Here is a 21,504-nt window from a genome sequence, read left to right as displayed (position 1 = left end):
TGCCTAGAAATCTAATAGCGTGGACCTTGTAAGGCTTTCTAGGGTCAGACTTTCATAATCCAGATCCTAGCACCCAAACCGACAGATTTCCAGTAACAGAATACCTTATTTCAAACAGTGGTGATGCCTTAGGCAACATCTCAAGGGGACAAAAATAGGAGAAGGTGCCTAAGATCCAGTTATTTAGGTATAAGAGGAAAAGCACCACTCTGAATTTAGTCACTTACATAAAACTGGTGTCACATGCTTCCAGAGTCTTATATACAACAGAAGCTCTGGTGCCACACTATGGACTATCTGAAGTATCTGAGCTGTCTTCAAAGGCCACCCCACATGCAGCACGCAAGGCGACAAGTTCCAGGGTACACATGACAATGGCAAAGCATAACTTATAAATACTGACAGATACCTAAGCATATTGGATTCCACACACATATTAATGGTGTGTTTGTGTGTGGGATTTATGGCTAAACACCTGTTTGATGAGTGAAAAGTTTAGGTGGAACGCAAAGGTATACAAAGAACAGAAAAGGCTTACCGTAGTTGTCTTTATTCTCCCACCTGGTTGTGTACAGGTCCAGCCTGATTTATTGATTAGCAAATCACAGCCTTCTCCTTCTAAACATGGAAGCATTTCACACCACTGTTTTGTTTTTATAATGCGTGCTGTGGACAACAAAAGAGAGAAAAAAATCAGCTTATAGTTCACGTTTTCCTGTCTACAAGAGTTGCTTGTGTGTGGAGTCCCCAAGCCACCCCTCAAAATAATTCACAAATCACACATAATTTTTGTTTAAGGTTTTTGGCATAATTTTGGCCACAACTTTATTAAAATACATAATCTGTGAGTGGTTGCTTAGGCATTGACTATGACTATCTGTTCCCCCACCTGGGACAGAACTGACTTTCCGAACTCCCTCGGAAGCCAGTGAAAGGAAAACAATATTGGGGATCAGTTGAGCTGAGTGACAGTCCCTCACCGCTCACCCAACCTGCTTCCTAGGGCTTGCCGGCCCTGGTCCCATTTCAGGGATTGGACAAAATTGTGGCATGCCCCAGGATTCCTTTAACGGAATTCCCTTCCACACCACCATTGGAGGGGCAGGCCCAGCCTATCCTTACCCCTCCTCCACCAATTTTTATAACCAATGCCTAACCGCAACCTTACAAGTTGTGACGAATTGCTAAGTAGTAGGCAAAAACCAAATGGCACCAGCCAATCAGCCAAATGGACAAAATTCCTACTAGGCCCCTGCCCCAACGGCAGACGACCCCATGACAGGCATAGCAAGGTAAACTGGAACTCAGGGCGAGCGGGCGGGTGATCCGATGCACTCAGCGAAAGAGAAAGCAAAAGCTGAGTGCCCCAATATTTAAAGCCTTTGGTCCCACCCCCCAAAATTGCTACATGCAATTTGCCCCAGCAACCCGGCCATCCAATCGTTGCCCCAGGCCATCACAATTTTACCTGCCTGGCAACAAAGGGTTGGCCTGGCAGACCCCACCGCAACACGTGCTCTCATTTCAGGGAGAACACGCTTTATTTTGACAATACATCAATGCTCCATTTCAATAAAATGCTTAACCAATGTATAGCATGACCCTTCTCCTTGGGCACAACTATAAGGAGATTGAATGGTGTTGCTTCCATTTCAGATTAACCACACTTTCATGTCATTTCTGAACCCTAAATTGTGGTTGATCTTAACTATGGTTGCTGAAACAGGTCAGCTCATCAAATGAGGTATGAAGTTGGCTTGTTTCAACAAACCATAGGTCAGATTAATCACAGTTTATCCAGATATGGATGAAAAGGCAAGCTATGGTTAATCGAAAATGGAAGCAAAAGCTTCAAAATTCTTCCTTGCAGTTGTGTTAGACGAAGGGTATGTGTGTGGGTGTTCCTTGCGAGCACAGCCAATGTGACCATAATTAAATTCCACCACAACAATACAAAAAAAGTCTTTATGACACTCCAGGTCAGAGATCTTGAAATGACAGATGAGTAATCATACGGTCCTCACTCGAAATAAGCTGCCCCAAGTTCAAGGGAGAAAGGGGCCAGCAGAGCCAGCACACAAGATCCATCTCTGAAGAGGTGCAATCAATGAAGATGGATCCTTTGTTGGCTTAACCTCCACGCTGACCTCTCCTGTAAAGGCTGTTAAACTGATATGGGCTCATAAGTGCTGGAAGCAGCTGACATGCACCAATTGCACCAGGGTGTGGATTTTCTTGCTTGGAACCTATTTGGCTCCGGTTTGTGGATTTTACAGATCCAGTGAATGCATTCATCCATATTCGTTAGAATTTTTTTTAAAAAATGAATTATTATACAGTTACAAATGAAACAAAGAATATAGACATTTCTACTGAATAGACAAGGAAAGGAAAAAGCAAAGGAAAGAAAAAGAAAAAGAAAAGAGAACAAACGCAAACAGTAAAAAATTAAGTACAATACAAGGTAACTATAATAGTCATCCCAGACTATTCTTTACCTGAATACTGACTCTTCTGGGGTGAATCTCTTTCTATTACACTTTTGGTTATTGATTTCGACTTCTGTCGACCTCATGGTGGTTCATTTCCTATAACTAGTACAATTTCTCTGTGTTTCAATATATTCCTTATCTTGGTATAAGGAGACATTTTCCCACTTATGGGTTTATTCTAAGCACAGCCAAACATTGGTTGTTGAACCTTAACTCGATAGGTAGGTATTTAGACAATCCCATTCCTTCTGGACTATTTAATTTCACTTGTTCCAATACTTGGCTATTAATACCCTAGTCGCCGTCACTGCATAGAAAAATATTTTTAATCTTTCTTTTGGAATATTATCAGTTAGAATTCCAAGAAGGAATGATTCTGGTTTTTTTATGAAATGTAATTTTTAGTAATTTTTTCATTTCCTCGTAGATCGTGTCCCAGAATTTTTTAATTTCTGGGCACGACCAACATTCGTTCATATTATTGTCTGTCTGAAGCAAGCAACCCTGACAACTTCTTCTCCTTCTTCATCAAGTGTTGGGTATGAATTATTCCTTTGCAAACAAGGCATTTTTCTTTATGTGTGTGTTGATAACTTTGAAGTCAATGTTATCGTAGTGATAGATCTATGCCACAGCAAGATATGATGGCTGGGGTTTTAAACATAGCCATGTGGTTATCTGCTCTAGCGAGGCTTTTCTCTCCCCATACAGTACAGGCAGCCCCTGTCTACGCATGTTCAATATGTGCGCGGTCATGTATATGCACATTGCGCTAAACCCGGAAGTGGCCCAGAAATGTCATAAAGACGTCACTGAAACATCACTAAAGGGGCAGAATAGGGGTGGAGGTGGGACAGAATGGGGTGTTTACAATCTTTTTCAATGGGTTTCAATTATACATGACGTCATCCATGTGCACGGTGCCTTGGAATGTAACCCCTGGGTAAACTGGGGACTGCCTGTCTAATTTCCCCCAGATGGAAATACTGACAGAAATAATGCCACAAACTGTCATTATACACCACAGGTACATACTCTAAGTAAGAACAACAGTAACTGGAAATCCCCTGTGAACATTCATGGGTGGGGAATCCAAATATATAGTAGGATCACGTCATACACTAGGGTGGGCTGTGGTCTAAACCACTGAGCCTCTTCGGCTTGCCGGTCAGAAGGTCGGTGGTTTGAATCCCCACGATGGGGTGAGCTCCCGTTGCTCTGCCCCAGCTCCCGTCAACCCAGCAGTTTGAAAGCACGCCAGTGCAAGCAGATAAATAGATACCACTGTGGTGGGATGGTAAACCGCGTTTCCATGCACTCTGGCACTCAAAAGGGAAGCATAACACGCAAAATGGAGCACGTTCAGCTTCTAAAAAAAAAAATTGTAAACCGGAACACTTACTTCCGGGTTTGCATTGTTTGGGTTCCAAGTTGTTTGAGTACCAAGGTGTTTGAGAACCAAGGTACCACTGTACTTAATTCCTTGTACAGAACCATGATATTTAGCTTTGACTAATAAGGACTTCTTGCACTTACTGTTTACATGTGAAGCATGAATAGCAAGGATATTAATACAGGGTTGATAGCGATTTGTTCCCTTATTTATTTATTTATTTATTTAATAAAGAGAGTGAAATCCCTTTCCTCTGAAGATCTGAACAAAGCAAAACACACAACTCTGTTTTGAAAATGCTATGACATTTAAACTGGGCTACGATTAGGAGAATAGGATTAAGACAGAACATGTGAACATGTGCACACACATATTTATCAGGTTTTTGTACTTTCTGTCCCCCACCTTTGATATGAATTTATATGCTAAAATGTGTCAGCAACCATGAGAACTCCGTTTGCAAAGTCTCCTGAATATTGATAAAACCACCGGCCTGCTTCAGATATTTCTCTCTGTAAAGTTTCCTGAAGGCACAAAGTTTATGAAACCACTGGCCTGTTTCAAATTAACACTTCCAATTTATATCTAAATCAGCTGACCACCTAGCATGAATAGGCTAGGCCACAAGGGCTTGCATGAGATTTCGAAACTCCGAAGAGAATATCTCCCAAACTGTTGAAATCCTAGTTTTCGGGGAAAGAACAAATAAGAGTCAGATAGCTTCAGGGTAGTTAGTTTTTGCTGTCTAACAAGGGATGTTAATTGAATGCTTGCCTCTAGAGAGAAATCTTTGTCAGGAATCACTGTGCTCTGTTTCCATCCCCTGCTGTTCCGCTCTGCTGTATTCAATTAGTGTACTGGAAGCAAAGTAAAATTTAAACTGATCTCTGACATGCCAGCAGAAACCACTACAGGGATCAGGTTTTTTGGGACATCTTGCTTTGTTGCCAATATGCTGAGCATGTCAGAGTTAATGGGAGCCAGAGGAAACAGCTAGTGGAGGTATCGAAGGAGCATGGGAGAGAAGAGGCAAAGTACTAGGAGTCAAAGTAGCAAGAAAAATTGCCAGTTTTAAGCTGTGGCTCTCTTAAGGCAGCTCCCTGTTTCACATAGCATTTGGGAGGAGCGAGAGCTCAGGGGCAGAGCATTCCTCCTGTGTAGACGGTCCCAGGCTCAATCTCTGGCATCTCCCGTTCAAAAGATGAGGGAGCGGGAACAGATCTCTGCCTAAAACCCCAGGAGAGCCATTGTTGACATTTCCATTTCACCTTAAGGAATAGGCATGAGATTGTTGCGTGTCACATGTCTGTTTACATTCCAGCTCAGTATGCTGGGATCTTCCGTTTGTGCATAGCTTTTGCTGTTCTCTCGGAGACGACATGAGAGAGAGACGACATGTTTCTTTGTTCTGACTTATGTTTAATAAATCTGTAGCTGTAGCATGACTTCACAAGCCTCACGCCTATTCTGTGTGTGCAATTGTTGTTGTTTAGTCGTTTAGTCATGTCCGACTCTTTGTGACCCCATGGACCAGAGCAGGCCAGGCACTCCTGTCTTCCACTGCCTCCCGCAGTTTGGTCAAACTCGTGCTGGTAGCTTTGAGAACATTGTCCAACCATCTCAACCTCTGTCGTCCCCTTCTCCTTGTGCCCTCCATCTTTCCCAACATCAGGGTCTTTTCCAGGGAGTCTTCTCTTCTCATGAGGTGGCCAAAGTATTGGAGCCTCAGCTTCACGATCTGTCCCTCCAGTGAGCACTCAGGGCTGATTTCCTTAAGAATGGATACGTTTGATCTTCTTGCAGTCCATGGGACTCTCAAGAGTCTCCTCCAGCACCATAATTCAAAAGTATCAATTCTTTGGCGATCAGCCTTCTTTATGGTCCAGCTTTCACTTCCATACATCACTACTGGGAAAACCATAGCTTTTACTATACGGACCTTTGTTGGCAAGGTGAAGTACACTCTGCTAATAGCATGCCCTGGCTTTTGAAGTCTGGGTCACTGATTTACGTTGGAGAATGGGTAGATGGAAGGAGACGTCCAAGCTGGGGCATGCCAGCTGGCCTCCCGGCCCTCTGCAAGTCGACAGCCACTGCCCATCAGAGGAGACATTACTTGGTAGTCATGTACGAAAGCAGCTTGCTGCTATTTCCTCACTCTAAGCTCAGTGTTTCACATCCTTGTCCCTGGTGTTTGGAAAGGAAGGGAATAGATATCCTAACCAGTCACTCATAGGCTTGGATATATCAGACCAGCCACCTCGCCACTCTGGTATTAGGAGCAAACTCCAATTATGAGTCATTCTTGGAACCTCTCCTCTCTCTTATCAGTCTTTTCGTCTTAATCCTCTACACCCACCTCTTCTTCTGGAATCTTCCAAGAAGTCTATATACTCTTGAACAACTCTGAAAAAAGGTTTTTGATAAGCTCACTTGACTTCTAGTGCTATTACCTCACTTTCACACCCAAGGCAGCATAGGGGTAGTCAACGAACCAGCTCATTTATGGTATTTATATCTCGCCTTTCTCCCAAAATGGAATTCAAGGTGGGAGGACACAGGGGTACCCAGGCAATCTCAAAACACTCACCAGAGAAAATTAACAGTGTTAGCAAGATTCTAAAAGAATATTCATACATCGACAGGTCATAAAAATGCCAATGCAGTGTATAATGAAATCATTAAAATGTCATAAAGCCATAAAATGGTAAAATAAAGTGACAAGGGGAATAACAATGGCATCTGTATCATATTCCTTCTATGGTACATCCTGTGGATGAGCCAGAATCCTTGATAAATGTTCTTGTCCCAACCCAACTTGTTTGAGTGAACAGGAAGCAGAAAATGCAAACTGATATGAAAAAGGGACATAAAAGGTATTCATTGTGGCTATCAGTGAAATAATTTTTGCTGCCCCTGCCCCCAAGAAAACCAAAGGGCATCAACGCAGTTCGTGATATTGTACCGCTGGCACTAAGCTTAAACAAATTCCTATGGCTAAAATACAGCAAAGAACAAGTTTATTTATTTCATAAAACGCATACACTGTTTGATTGTAAATGAAACCTCAAAATGATTTTTAAAGATAAAACAGTGAAATCAAGAGAAGGGGAAATACAACCCTACGTTAAAGCATGCAAAAGTTAAATTACTGAAACAGATTAAAATTACTTCTACTTTCGAAGAATCTGGGGAGGCTTCTCTAAGCAGGAATGTTTTTAGCAGTACAGTGGTACCTTGGTTCTCAAACACCTTGGTACTCAAACAACTTGGAACCCAAACACTGCAAACCCGGAAGTAAGTGTTCTGGTTTGAATTTTTTTTCCCCAGAAGCCAAACATGCTCTGTTCTGAGTGCCACACTTCTGTTTGGAGTGTTACGCTGAGGTCTGTCTGTTTTTGCTATTTATTTTGTGTTTTTGTGGCTCTTTTTTGTGTGTGACTGTGTGTAACCCAGTTCAGCTACTGATTGATTGATTGATTGATTGATTGATTGATTGTGTGACTGCAGTACATTGTTTATTGCTTTCATTTATCCATCAAATGTGTTGTACTAAAAGAACTGTATGCAATCCCTTCCCACAAGAATAACATACGCATCCCCCACCCCACAGAGCTAGCAAAACTATTTTGTTTCTGGAAGTTTACAATGTTGCAACAGATTTATGAGGGGGGAAGCAGATCTAGGTTGAAAGCTTCATCTGTCTATCCATCCATTCATCCACCCATCTACCCTTGACAAGCAATCAAATTTTAACAATTTAAAATAAAAATACCTGGCTGATAAATAAAATCCATGTGTTGGAATATCAGTTACTGATAGACATGGACGTGATATGAATTGATTATTTCTCCTGCCAATCAAAGCGCTTGTTAGATATGCATCTGATGTCATAGATGCACATAATGAAATTCTTGATTGACAGCTAAAGTCTGTCACATTGTTCACACATTTTGATGTGTGTTATAAAGGGACAGAAATCAATGGGAAACACAGAGCACTGATTTCTTAGTTTTTCCTAAAAAAAATCCAAGGTGGTTTCACATTTGGCAAAAGCAAAAAAAAAAAAAAAAGCAAGCAAAACTATAACAACAAAAACAACAACAACATTATTTAGACCCCGCCCATCTGGCTGGGTTTCCCCAGCCTCTTGTTAGGATATTTCCGTTCCACCTTAAAGGGAGCAGGCTTTGGGAGTCACAGAGTCTGCGCATGTCCTATTCACAGGATGTTTATGTTCTGATATTCCTTTCGTTTTCAGATGGTCAGAGACGCTGACTGAGAATGGACGTGTTTTCTTTTGTTCTGTTCATGTTCTAAATAAAGTCTGTAAATATGCTCTTCTGCTCTTCTGCGGTGCAAGCTTTTGACTGTGCTTTCTGCTGAAAGAGGGTGCATCAGCCTAGGAATGTGGCTAGGAATTTCCAAAGGCTTTGTGCCCCTAACTGTTGGATCTGCGTGACTACGGGAGGCCGATGGACGTCCAGAACTCCGGCTTGGGGGCTCAGATGGACGTTATCTCCCTGGCAGTTTCCCAACAACAAGGTTTCGGGCCCAGATTCAAAGCACCTACAGGAGAGTAAAGCTGCAACAGACTGCGTTTGAGGTATGTTGGGGGAAAAGCGAAAGGAAGGGACGCTTTTCTGTTTTACCTCGCAAGGAGCCTTTGATCTCCGGCAAGGCTTAATTGGCCTGGGAGCTGCGCCAAAGAGGCTTCGTGATTAATGGCTGCCAAGATAAGGAGTCTCTCAAGTTAAAAAAAAAAAAAGACTCACGGCTAATTTAAAAAGCTGGAATGGAGCTTTTCCAAGCTGCTGGAGATGCTCAGTGCCCTAAGTTGGATGGGCAGAATTATGAAACCTGGGCAAAATGGTGTGAATCTTTGCTGCATCAGTTTGGGGTGTGGCATACCGTGAGTGAAGCCCCCCCAGTTCCTCTGACAGAGAAATGGAAATCAGCTGATTCGAAAGCGATAGACGTAATAGTCTTATCCTTATCTCTTGAGGAAATTAAGACGCTGGCTGGCAACACCACTGCACGTGGAATGTGGACTGCTTTGAAAAAAGCTCACAAGCCAATAATCCCAGCCCAGAGTTTGACTGCATCGGAGGTCCTAGCTGTTTCCCAGAATGCGAGTGAATGCAGGGATGCTGAGGGCACCGGTTGCAAGCTGCAGGGGGAGCTGACCGTCACGTCATCCCAGGCAGCATACCAGCCTCCAGGGGGAGCCAAGGAGTCGGCAGCTGAGAGCTCTGTTTCTCGTGAGAACCAAGGTCATCGCCTTTGCAGAGGCCGGAAAGGCAAAGGTAAACAGAGCCAGACGCAGGCGTCTGCAGATGGCCAGGAGCAGAGGGAGGGTGAAGCGTTGTTTGCTGGCACAGCTTCACCAAAGGCTAAAGGCACGTCTGCTGACCAGAAGCAGGGGGGCAAGCTGCAAAAGCCCACGCCAGTGGAAAGCAAGGTTTTGCTTGCTGGCACTGCTTCACCAAAGGCTAAAGGCACGTCTGATGGCCAGGAGCAGCAGGGGGGCAAGCTGCAAAAGCCCACACCACTGCAAAACAAGGGTTTGCTTGCTGTAAAGACTGCTTCAACAGCCAAAGGCAACTTTGTTGTTGATTCAGGCTGTACGCGCCACACCTCGAAGGATCGGCATCTCTTTATCTCCTTCAAGCCTCAGGAAGGTGAGATCCACCTGGCTGATGGAAGGACGTTGCAAATTGCAGAGGAAGGGACTGTGAAACTTGCAAGTTTGCACACAACCATCAGCGGTGTACTGTATGTTCCAGGAGCTGCGAGCAACTTGTTGAGCGTCCCACAGCTTACTGGGCGTGGTTTTCAGATTTCCTTCAAGAGGAGCGTCTGTGTCATCAGTAAAGGCGTGACTACGGGAGGCCGATGGACGTCCAGAACTCCGGCTTGGGGGCTCAGATGGACGTTATCTCCCTGGCAGTTTCCCAACACCTCTCTGGGCGGCTTCCAACAAAATATTAAAAATACAATAATACATCAACCATTAAAAACCTCCCTAAACATGGCTGCCTTCAGATGTCTTCTAAATGTCTGGTAGTTGTTGTTCACTTTGACATCAGGTGGGAGGGCGTTCCACAGGGTGGGTGCCACAACCGAGAAGGCCCTCTGCCTGGTCCCCTTAACTTGGCTTCTCGCAGTGAGGGAACCACCAGAAGGCCCCAGGAGCTGGACCTCAGTGTCTGGGCTGAATGATGGGGGTGGAGATGCTCCTTCAGGTATACTGGGCCAAGGCTGTTTAGGGCTTTAAAGGTCAGCACCAACACTTTAAATTTTGCTCAGAAACATCCTGGGAGCCAATGTAGGTCTTTCAAGACCGGTGTTATGTTATCTTGGCAGCCGCTCCACATCACCAGTCTAGCTGCCACAATCTGGATTAGTTGTAGTTTCTGTGTCACCTTCAAAGGTAGCCCCACATAGAGTGCATTGCAGTAGTCCAAGAGGGAGATAACCAGAGCATGCACCACTGGCGAGACAGTCTGTGGGCAGATAGGGTCTCAGTTTGCGTCTCAGATGGAGCTCGTAGATAGCTGCCTTGGACACAGAATTGACCTGCACCTCCATGGACAGCTGTGAGTCCACAATGACTCCCAGGCTGCGCACCTGGTCCTTCAGGGTCACAGTTACCCCATTCAGGACCAGGGAGTCCTCCACACGTGCCCGCCCCGTGTCCCCCCAAAACAGGACTTCTGTCTTGTCAGGATTCAACCTCAAGCTGCGGAAACATTTTATGGATAAATAAAGCAGAATTGCAAAATGCAAAAGTGCATTCCTTTTTTTAAAAAAAAGTACTCCTTGTTTTTAAAATAATGCTGATACTTTGTTCATGCTAGATGTTAAAAACAAAAATAGAACAATTATTTTATAATATGAGTATTATAATAATTCTTTCATATTATGTATGATTGTGTCTGGTTTCCAATATTTACCTTGTTTACTATTTACACACTCCTCAGTCAAAACTTAGAAATAGTTATTGCATGGGTCTCTCTCACTAGAAGACCAATAATAGATAGGGAGTGTACAGTTTTATAAACTGGTATAGCAAAGATTGGGGCATCAATTTCTGCACTGCCATAACAGCTGCAGAGGGAAGAAGGGGGAAAGAAGGATTTATTCTATGAACCTGGCTTCTGCTCGTGTAATCCTGACTGCAACCCATAGCAAATTTTAATATTTAACCCCAGCTCACTCTGTTCTTTCATTCTCAAAATTTGCCCTTGTGATCATTCTAGTCCACATGATTACATTGATAAAGTATTGGTTAAACAGAAGTTAATATTTGCCATTGTTTTTGTGACTCCAGGGACTCTAGAAAGCATTAATCTTGTATGAAAAAAATCAGCTTTAAAAATGAATCAATCTTTCCAGTGCAAATATGCGGCTGCTCTCCATATTTGCTTCTGCGGAATATCGAGATAAACAACATTCAGAGATGTACAATAGCATTTCAATGCATTGCCTTTCCCAGAGAGGCAATGTGTAGTATTTAATGCATTACTGAATAAGGAGGTCAAGAGAAATCTCTGCGGTTCTATAAAATGTTGTGGTAAGGCATAACAAACATCAAGAAGTTTCTGTGGTAAGCCTGTGACTTATGGTTGAGTTAAACCACATTTTAGAATGGTGCGCGCGCACAAAAAAACTAGCAATATATCATGTTCCTAAGTACCTTAAAATGAGAGGCCTGAAATCAATAAGAAAATTGTGTTTAATGCCTATAGGAAAGAAACAGAAGAATACTGGGGTGCATGAAGCTGTGAAACAGCTTGTAAACTGATGCTATGATTCTTATAACTATATTGAGAGCTGCTGTAGGAGCTAAGAATGTGATCTGTGAAATCCCCAGTATAATCTTAGGCTAGCCACAAAAACCCCCTGCCCATTTTCACTAGCCCCAATCAGATAATCAGATTGCACTGCTTGACAGGTCTGTAAATTACTTTATAGACAGTAAGGATTTCTGAGATGAAGCATGCCAAACACAAAGAATGTTTAAGATGGGTGGGGTATAAATAATAAATTATAAATGATGATGATGATGATGAATTATCGCTATAAGCACTATATTTTCATTGATTATTCTTCACTTTTAATGTTTTATAGAATGCTGGAATTGCAAGCCTCATTGAATTGTATGTAGAGCCTGCAGTGAATGAGTCCTTTTGTTGCAGGACTGCATTACTCACTCTTTTTTGGGCAAAAAATAACTTTCTTTCAAAATGATCCCAACGTATCGAGGATGTTACAAAGCACACATCCTTCCTTTTCACAATGAAGCAACTATTTCACTACCACTCCTAATATAAAAGCCTTGTATAGGGAAGCTTATTAAGGTTTCATGTTTTGCTATGTTTTTTCATATGCTGGAAGCCTCCCAGAGTGGCTGGGGCAACCCAGTCAGATGGGCAGGGTACAAAGAATAAATGATTATTAAAAGGCTACCATAGGGACGCGGGTGGCGCTATGGGTAAAACCTCAGCGCCTAGGACTTGCCGATCGCATGGTCGGCGGTTCGAATCCCCGCGGCGGGGTAAGCTCCCGTCGTTCGGTCCCAGCTCCTGCCCACCTAGCAGTTCAAAAGCACCCTTAAGAGCAAGTAGATAAATAGGTACCGCTTTCTTGCAGGAAGGTAAACAGCGTTCCATGTGCTGCTCTGGTGCTGGTTCGCCGGAGCAGCTTCTTCACGCTGGCCACGTGACCCGGAAGTGTCTGCGGACAGCGCTGGCTCCCGGCCTCTAGAGTGAGATGAGCGCACAACCCTAGAGTCTGTCAAGACTGGCCCATACGGGCAGGGGTACCTTTACCTTTACTAAAAGGCTACCATATGTGTGGGTTTTTTCTTCTTCTGCTTCTACTATACCAATGACCTTTAAAACTAAATTTAATCAATTAAGGGCTACTACTTCCGAAGAGTTCTTGTCTCTTGTTCGCAGTTCTTACAGAAAGGAATGCTGACAAGACAGATTTGCCGGCATCAAAACAGCATGAATATTCCATTTGCAGAATATGCATCACTTCATCTCAGTAATCACTACTGTGAGACTACCTATGGAATGTGCTTGAAAGAGCTGCCTTCGCCCCACAAACCAATCTATGCTTCAGTGAAACTCTCGGAAAATTTTAAACCAAGGCAGGTTTATCTAATTAAAGGTTGTAGAAATTTCTGAGGCAAAGTGATCAGAAGTTTATAAACAACCACTGCAGTTCCAATACAGTCATACCTCATGTTAGGTTTGCTTCATGTTATATTCTTTCAGGTTACGTCCCACGGCGATCCGGAAGTACTGGAAAGGGTTACTTCAGGGTTTCGTCGCTCACGCATGCGCAGAAGCGCAAAATAACATCACGCACATGTGCAGACGCAGCAAGTCGCAATCGGCTCATGCGCAGATGCGATGCTGTGGGTTGCACTCTTTTCATGTTGCGAACAGGCCTCTGGAATGGATCCCATTCGCAACCAGAGGTACCACTATACTATGCTCACTGTCACACTGGGAAATTGGGGAATGCCATACATATCAGACACCCACCAACTGAAAATGGGTACCAAGCACTGGAATTCATGAAGTTTGAATATTTGCCCTTCAGGCTTGTAGACAGATGTTTATACAGTCGGACCTCGGAAGTCGAACGGAATCCATTCCGGAAGTCCGATCAACTTCCAAAATGTTCGGGAACCAAAGCGCGGCTTCTGATTGGCTGCAGGAAGCTCCTGCAGCCAATCGGAAGCTCCGTCGGACATTTGGGTTCCAAAGAACGTTTGCAAACCAGAACAATCACTTCTGGATTTGCGGCATTCGGGAGCCAAAACGTTCGAGTACCAAGGCGTTCATAATCCAAGGTAGGACTGTATACCACTTAGCATCGCAGGATGCCATGAACATTAGAGACCTGCCTTGCCTTTCAATATTTAACTTTCTAAAAAGAACAAGAAGCTTATACGAGCAAACATACTGAAGTGCTTCATGCTATGTGTTCTCAGTCTGCTTTCTGACTCAGAGTCAAGAGACATCACTCAGGAAGCAACTGTCCCCCACCTTGGGATCTTTCAAGCAAGAGTACATGGCTTTACTCACCTCTTCCAGATTTGGAGAGTACTATTTAGAAAATGAGAGTCTTTCATAATGAAGAGGATGTTCATAAAAGGTTCATCAAAATGTTTACATTTACATAAAAAACCCCCAGCATGACTTCTTTCTTTTGTGCACACACACACATACACACCAGCTATGAATGAGTTTTTATCATTTCAAATCAACATAAAAGCACTTCAATAAAAGGTCAAAGTGTTTATCATTCTAGCTTCTTAGCACCATTTAAGCAAACACAACTAATATAAAAATTATTATTCCAGAGTGAACCTGATCTGTACATGGAAATCTTTCTTGAAATCTAAACGCTCAGGGTTTTTTTAAAAAAACCAACACAAGTGCTTTTTAAGAAAACGTCCCTGGCCTTGAATAAACTAATCCTCCTGAACACAGCATGCACGTTTTTCATGGGAGTGTTAGAGGGCACAAGGCAACTAGATAAGAAGGCTCTTTAAAAAGCGTCCGTTATCTGCAATGAAAGCATGCCTCTGTTATGTTTAACGTGCAGCATTTGATTCTTTCCGGGACAGTTTGAGTGAAACTATGTACAGTGGTGCCTCGCAAGACGAAAAGAATCCGTTCCGTGAGTCTCTTCGTCTTGCGGTTTTTTCGTCTTGCGAAGCAAGCCCATTAGCGGCTTAGCGCTATTAGCGGCTTAGCGGGCTTAGCGGATCAGCTGATAAGCGGTTTAGCGGCTTAGCGGATCAGCTGATAAGCGGCTTAGCGGATCAGTTGTTAAGCGGCTTAGCGACTTAGGATCAGCTGATAAGCGGCTTAGCGGATCAGTTGTTAAGCGGCTTAGCGACTTAGGATCAGCTGATAAGCGGCTTAGCGGTTTGGGAAAAGGGGGGGAGGGAAAACCCCCCGCAGGAACTCGCAAGACATTTTCGTCTTGCGAAGCAAGCCCATAGGAAATTCGTTTTGCAAAGCACCTCCAAAATGGAAAACCCTTTCGTCTAGTGGGTTTTCCGTCTTGCGAGGCATTCGTCTTGCGGGGCACCACTGTATTTGGCTCCTTCATTTGACAGAAGGGGTAAGAACTATAGCACAGATCTCCAACTGACCATAGCCTAGCTGTGAGAGTATGTGATGCAATATCTTGCACATAAAAAATAGGCACCTGGATGGCTGGGTGCCCAAGCAGGATAAACATGGTCCTTATTGTTATATATAGGCAATAGGCCTGGGCGATATATTGCCCAGGACCCTTATGAGGAGCAGACCGCAATGTCAGTGGTATATCGCTGGTGAAACCACCACCACTCCTAACTCCCTCTGCTAGCAGCGAGTCAAGAGTTCTTATCTCCTGTTCCTCATATGACGGAGAGGGAGAAAAAAGCTGTATCAGCGAGACACCGATACAGCTTGTTCCTCCCTCTGCATCTTTGAACTGCTCATCTGAGGTGTGCAGTTGCCCTTGTCTCAGTGAGGCAGATAAAGGAGCCCCCGCCTGGTACTGTCTCCTCCAAGCCAGCAGCAGGATGGGGGCTCTATGAAACTGCTTAGCTGAGGGGAGCACGGTTGCCTCTCCCTGCAGCCAGCAGTTAAAGGAGCCCCGATGTTTCACCTGCTTGCGAGCGACAAGAGAACCGAGGCTGTCTCAGCTGGGGAGGGGAACGTTCCCTCCCCGTGACTGAAAGGCACAAAAATGTGGCAATATCCTGGCCTGTGAGCCTGGGTGAAACCTCCTCAGTTCTCGAGGTGAGAGCTGGGGCAGCTTCACTCGGTGTCTCGTAGGCAGAGGCCGATGCATCTTGTTTTTCTGACATCGTAGTATATTGCCAAACCACGATGTTTGGCGGGCGATACACCGTGGCGTTGAAAAGCTGATATCGCCCAGCCCTAATAGGCAATGCTCGGAAAGCTTTGCAAAAGCCCCATTCACACTTCAGCAGCGAAGAGGCCTACACGTACAGCTCAGCAGCACTTTGTAAAACACCCATATGATCAAAAATGTGTGTGCATGCTTTCAGGTCCTTACACCAGTGTTTCCCAAAGTTGGGTCTACAGCAGTTTTTGGACTACAACTCACATCACCCCTAGTTAGCAGGACCAGTGGTCAGGGATGATGGGATTTGTAGTCCATCAACAGCTGGAGACCCAGCTTTGGGAAACACTGCTTTGCACTTCCACAAAGCCCTGCTGAATGAATCAGTGATCCATCAAACCCAGCATTCTGGTCTCACAGTCGCCAACTAGATGCCTATGGAAGCCTGCAAATAGAACCTGACTGCAATATCACTTTCCTCACTTGTGACTCTGACTAGGAATGCATGGACCTCTCTAATCTCACATTCCAAATCTTAAACAGAGTCCTCCCCATTTCCCCACCAGTTTGTGAATTTTATTTTTTAGAAAAGAAGCTTCATGAAAATTCATCAGCCTTGTAGTGCAAATTTGTCCTGATATATACAAAATTCCCTCCCATATGTACATTTTTGCAAGCATTTCTCCCAGTGTAATCCGTTTTTGATTGTTATTTTGTTGTATAAGACCTTTTTATGCATACTTAAGTACACATGTATTTGCGCAAATTATTGTAGAACTGTATTGCAACATTCAGGGAAGTGTGAATTTTGAAGTGCAACTGTGTTTCAGTTTGTGTATTGTTTCAGGAAGTGCAAATTAAGGAACGGCATGTTGAAGTGTGAACCAAACTTTCCCCCTGGGCCAAGCAATTGGCATACTGCCTGTGATGGTGAAGGCAGAACATATGCCGTAACTGTAGTTTAGAAGTGCATTTCAATATTAGGCAATCTAAATCTACTAAAACAACAACATAGCAGTTCCGGTTTACCATATAAAGAAATACATGAATGATTTAGAATAAATCTAATAGTGGGATAGTTACTAACCTAGTTGGCATGATACACAAGTCAAGCAATCAATCAGTCAGTCAGTCAGTCAATCAATCAATCAATCAATCAATCAATCAATCAATCAATTGTGTATAGCCCAAGGCCTTTACAATGTACAGCAGGGGATAAGAACAAGGCTTTCCTCTGAAATCACACAACATGATCTGTAAAAGTTTACAGCATAATCATTTACAGCATAAGGTTTTAAAATTAGAAAGCATTCTCGTAGATCAGAGCTTCTTAGCTGCCAGAGCAAATTTGGTTACTAGACATGTACAGTGGTACCTCCGGTTGTGGATGGGATCCGTTCTGGAGCTGCAGTCAGATCCCGAGGTTTCTGCAACTGGAGGTGCCTGTTCTGTGCATGCAAGCGGCATGATAGAGCACTTCTGTGCATGTGTGCGGTGTGATAGAGCGCTACTGCGCATGCACGCAGCGAAACCCCCAGAAATATACTTCCGGGTTTGCCGCATGCGTATTCCGAAGGATACATAACAAGAGGGCCATGTAAGTAGAGGTACCACTGTAATTTGAAGATCTTTATCAGCTAAGAGTTTGACTATCACTTCCTGGGGGGATCGACCTTAGAAACAGTTAAGAATAGATAATGGAAAATTTTCTCTAGGTATTTTATATAAGGGGCAAATCAGCAGGTAATGCATGATATCTTTGACCTGATTGCATCAATAAATGCATTTAAGTCCCATATGGGAAATTCCCAGGTATCTACCCTCTAAATATGCTGAGGGCATCTGTTGGAAACTGAGTTCGACAAATGACCTGTGTAGTTATGGGAAAGTCAGTGTCTCAAGGTAATAGGGTCTTGAGTGGGTGATCTTGATTTGGGGGTACCAAATATAATAACAGGCATCTTTAATAGATTTTCTACCTTGATTGGTGTGTCCTGGCCGAAGATTCAATTTCTGAGGTCACGCGAATTGAGGGCTAAATATTTCTCCTTTTGGAGATTGTGAGCCCTAAGCTTATCATGATGCTTTTGCACCCAGCTCCCTGTCCTTAGTTGCTCTAACCAGCAGAGCTTGGTAAGAATATAGTCCTCAAAGGCATTTAGCCTGCGCCAGTTCTGTACAATCAAAACAAAGTAACATAATGCACCCAGCTATCCTATTAAAGGGGGAAATACTGATGAATGTAATTAACAGCTCTTAAACATAGATTTAATTTCATATATATATATATATGAATTTCTAACATTCCAATAGCATACCTCATTATAACAATACTAATTTCACCCAATGAATACAATTATTGATGCCAATTATTAAAATGTCAAATTATACAATTTAATTAAACTGGCCCCTCACACACCAGTGTTAATGAGTTCATTCTTCTACATTTGTTCCGTGTTCCAAAAATTTAATAATTTCCATTCCATTCCATTCAGATACAATCTTGTGATTTCTATTCCTGTTGGTATAATACAGGCATAGGCCAATTCCAGCCCTCCAGATGTTTGTGACTACAATTCCCATCATCCCTGACCACTGGTCCTGTTAGCTAGGGATGATGGGAATTGTAGTCCCAAATGTAAGGAGAGCCGGAGTTTGCCTATGCCTGGTATAATAGGTAATATGTAAAGTTTCAAGTGAGGAACTTTAGCTATAATCCTTACTCTTTCCTGCATGTGACAGTTTACCCCATGATGTTTCCCCATGGACCAGAGCACGCCAGGCACTCCTGTCTTCCATGGCCTCCCACAGTTTGGTCAGACTCATGTTTGTAGCTTCGAGAACACTGTCCAACCATCTCGTCCTCTGTCATCCCCATCTCCTTGTGCCCTCCATCTTTCCCAGCATCAGGGTCTTTTCCAGGGAGTCTTCTTTTCTCATGAGGTGGCCAAAGTATTGGAGCCTCAGCTTCACGATCTGTCCTTCCAGTGAGCACTCAGGGCTGATTTCCTTAAGAATGGATACGTTTGATCTTCTTGCAGTCCACGGGACTCTCAAGAGTCTCCTCCAGCACCATAATTCAAAAGCATCAATTCTTCGGCGATCACGTGCCTGTAGTTTACTCCAATTATAATCCAATTAACAGGATAACCTGTGCTTCCAGGAACGGGATCAGGATTGCAGGTCATGGCAGCCAGAGTGCTCCGTGTGTCAAGGGATGTTCCTGCCCAAAAAGGGAGCAAAAAATCCGAAGTGGAGGGAGGGCAGATTGAGGGGAATAGGAACTTGATTCCTTCTCACACTGAGAGTGAGGTAAGTCCCCCTCTCTCTGGAATGCTGGCTGTCAGTTCTCAAAGCAGCACAGAGCCAACAGAACAGGCTGCAGGAGAACGGCCGTGTTTAGACTCTGCCCAAGAGGAGGAGGAGGAAGGGCTGCTTGCACCTGAATCTCCTGGGAGCAGGAGGAGAAGCCAACTATTGGAGCAATGTAAGCCCGACAGGGGCAAAAAGTGGGAAATATCCTGTTGGCGCAGAACACGTCATCTAGTAGAACCAACTGGCTCAAGCAGTGAAGGTTGAATTAAGAGAGCGCAGACTGCCGAGTAATTGTAATTACTTAATAAATCTAAAAGTAATAAACCTGGCAACGTGCCGTGTCTTGTGTGGGAGAGACATCGCAAACCTGACAGCATGTACCCAGTGCCTTTGCCTGCCCTCGCATTCCATGGGGAAGCAAGTGCCAGACCACCAGGCAAACCGCAAGTGAAAACCTGGTTCCTCATCCAACCAAAGAGGAATGCAGAAAACGAAATTCCTCCATCATTATCTGATTATCTCCACCTATCTGTCTCTCTCTCTCCTGTGGTGTTGGGAGAGACCTCATTCCTGGCGCACTGGAAACAGGAAGCCAACATAGGTTTAATTTCTGCACTTTCTTAGATTTAGCACAGTAGGATATGATATTCATCAGATATTAATATCTGCACTCTGAAAGGAGCTATGAAACACAGGATATTCACTGAGTGCTCTGAATCTACATGGTTAAAAAGCTAGATTTAGTCCAGATAATAAGTTCCAACAGGCTTTCTTCCAGGTAACTGGATATATAGGATTGTAGCCTATATTTAAAACTGCTGATTTAAGTAGCAGATAATTTTCTGCTACTCTTGAAATATATATGTTTGATTTGAAGTACAGAACTGGATTTTAATTAGCATACATATCTGCTCCTGTAATATCTTGGGAAATGGCCAATGAAGTATTTATCTGATAGGATTCTTTGGTAACATTCCACCTTCTCTTTTCAAAAGCCATACATTCTGTAGGTTATAAACTACAAGTATTCCCATCAAAGATTTACAATTTATTTAGGGCTCTGAAAACTGCTGTGTTTTGGGGAGCAGGGTGGATTTTTGCTGAGCTACCACCACTAATGTTTGAATTAATACCAGTTAAATAAGAAATTAAAAGTGAGTCCTAGAGTTGTAGTGTTCTGAGCCAAAAAGGAAAAGTACTTTTTTTCTCTCCAGATTTGCATGTTTTAAAAAAATAATCATTAAAAGGTAGTAAAAAATTACCACTATCCGTGTTAAGTTGTGGGTGAACATATCAGAGGACACAGTGATTCTTCAAACAGCTCTTGTTTATTCACAGGCCAGATCTGAACTGAAGGGGTCAGCCAGCCTGCTTATATAGAGCTCCAGTACAACGTAACTGTAACAACTTTCTGAAACTATTCAATCACTGAACGTCACTTTCAATCCCTTATTTGCATATGTGGACCTGAGTGAAAACTGTCTACAGTATCCCCCTGCTGGCCCAGGGTGAGAACTTCAGTACATAACAATTCCCAACTCATCACACTTCATTTCTCAACCCACCCATTCTCTGTTAAGAGTTATTTTCCATGCAAATGAAGGCCTTTTAAGAAAAACACAGCCACTTGTCATTGCCATTAATAATATAGAGAGAAATGGCTGGTGCAGAACGTATGCAGTGGGCTCCTTTATTAACACTGTTGCAACAACAACAAAAATCACTATACACCCGTATAGCTTTTGTTTCCTTGGCTTAAATCACAAACTACGTTAACAACCTGTCTGAGCGTTAAGATGGTTTGGTCCTCTTCTAAGAGCTGTTAAATTGGTGAATGCAAGGTATAAGACCTTCTCATCGGTGCTTTCATACTTGTGGAAGTCCTTACTCAGGGAAATACTGAATGAAGGTGCTAGTAAATTCTGACAATGTTACTGTTGCTGCTGCTGCTGCTGCTGCTATATTTCAATGCTTGGTCAATGCACTGTGCTTGAATTTTTAAAGCTATCGTTTCTGGGTTTAATTTAATGATTATAACTCAATGGCATATTGTGATTTATTTATTTTTGGCAACCTAAAAATACAAAGTAGGTTGTGTTGCAGTGTGCCCTGAAAGGTGGCTTGAAAAAACTGAATAAAATAATCAAAAATACAAAGGAAGCTAGCAAAAAATATGTTTTGTGGATCCAACCTTTTCTGTCGGAAAATTGAACATCAAGATTGCCCTCTTTCTTCTTAAGTCTAAAACTTGCGAAGATGAAAGTGACCTACATCAGTCCCACTACAGTACATCAAATAATCCATTATTTAACAAATCAGTGAAGCACCTCTACAGAATGAAAGCAATGTATAGCCTTAATCCTGCTTCGATTAATTTTCTTCTTCACAGAAAGTAGACCTTAATCTATATCCATT

The 21,504-nt window shown here is 43.1% G+C and overlaps 1 protein-coding gene across 8 annotated transcripts in view; it reads right to left on the bottom strand.

Moving 5' to 3' along the window:
* TAFA5 (TAFA chemokine like family member 5) overlaps positions 1-21,504 on the bottom strand; it is a 343,012-nt gene that overhangs the window by 75,885 nt on the left and 245,623 nt on the right. For all 8 annotated transcript variants that reach the window (XM_083463853.1, XM_083463852.1, XM_083463855.1 and 5 more), the window contains exon 3: positions 539-666. In XM_083463853.1, the coding sequence (XP_083319979.1) occupies positions 539-666 (128 nt within the window). The remainder of the gene's footprint in view (positions 1-538; positions 667-21,504) is intronic.

This window comes from Podarcis liolepis, assembly GCF_965112155.1.
Source record: "Podarcis liolepis genome assembly, chromosome: 10".
Classification (NCBI taxonomy): domain Eukaryota; kingdom Metazoa; phylum Chordata; class Lepidosauria; order Squamata; family Lacertidae; genus Podarcis; species Podarcis liolepis.
Note: the sequence above shows the minus strand (reverse complement) of the source record. Positions and strands in the feature narration are given on the sequence as shown.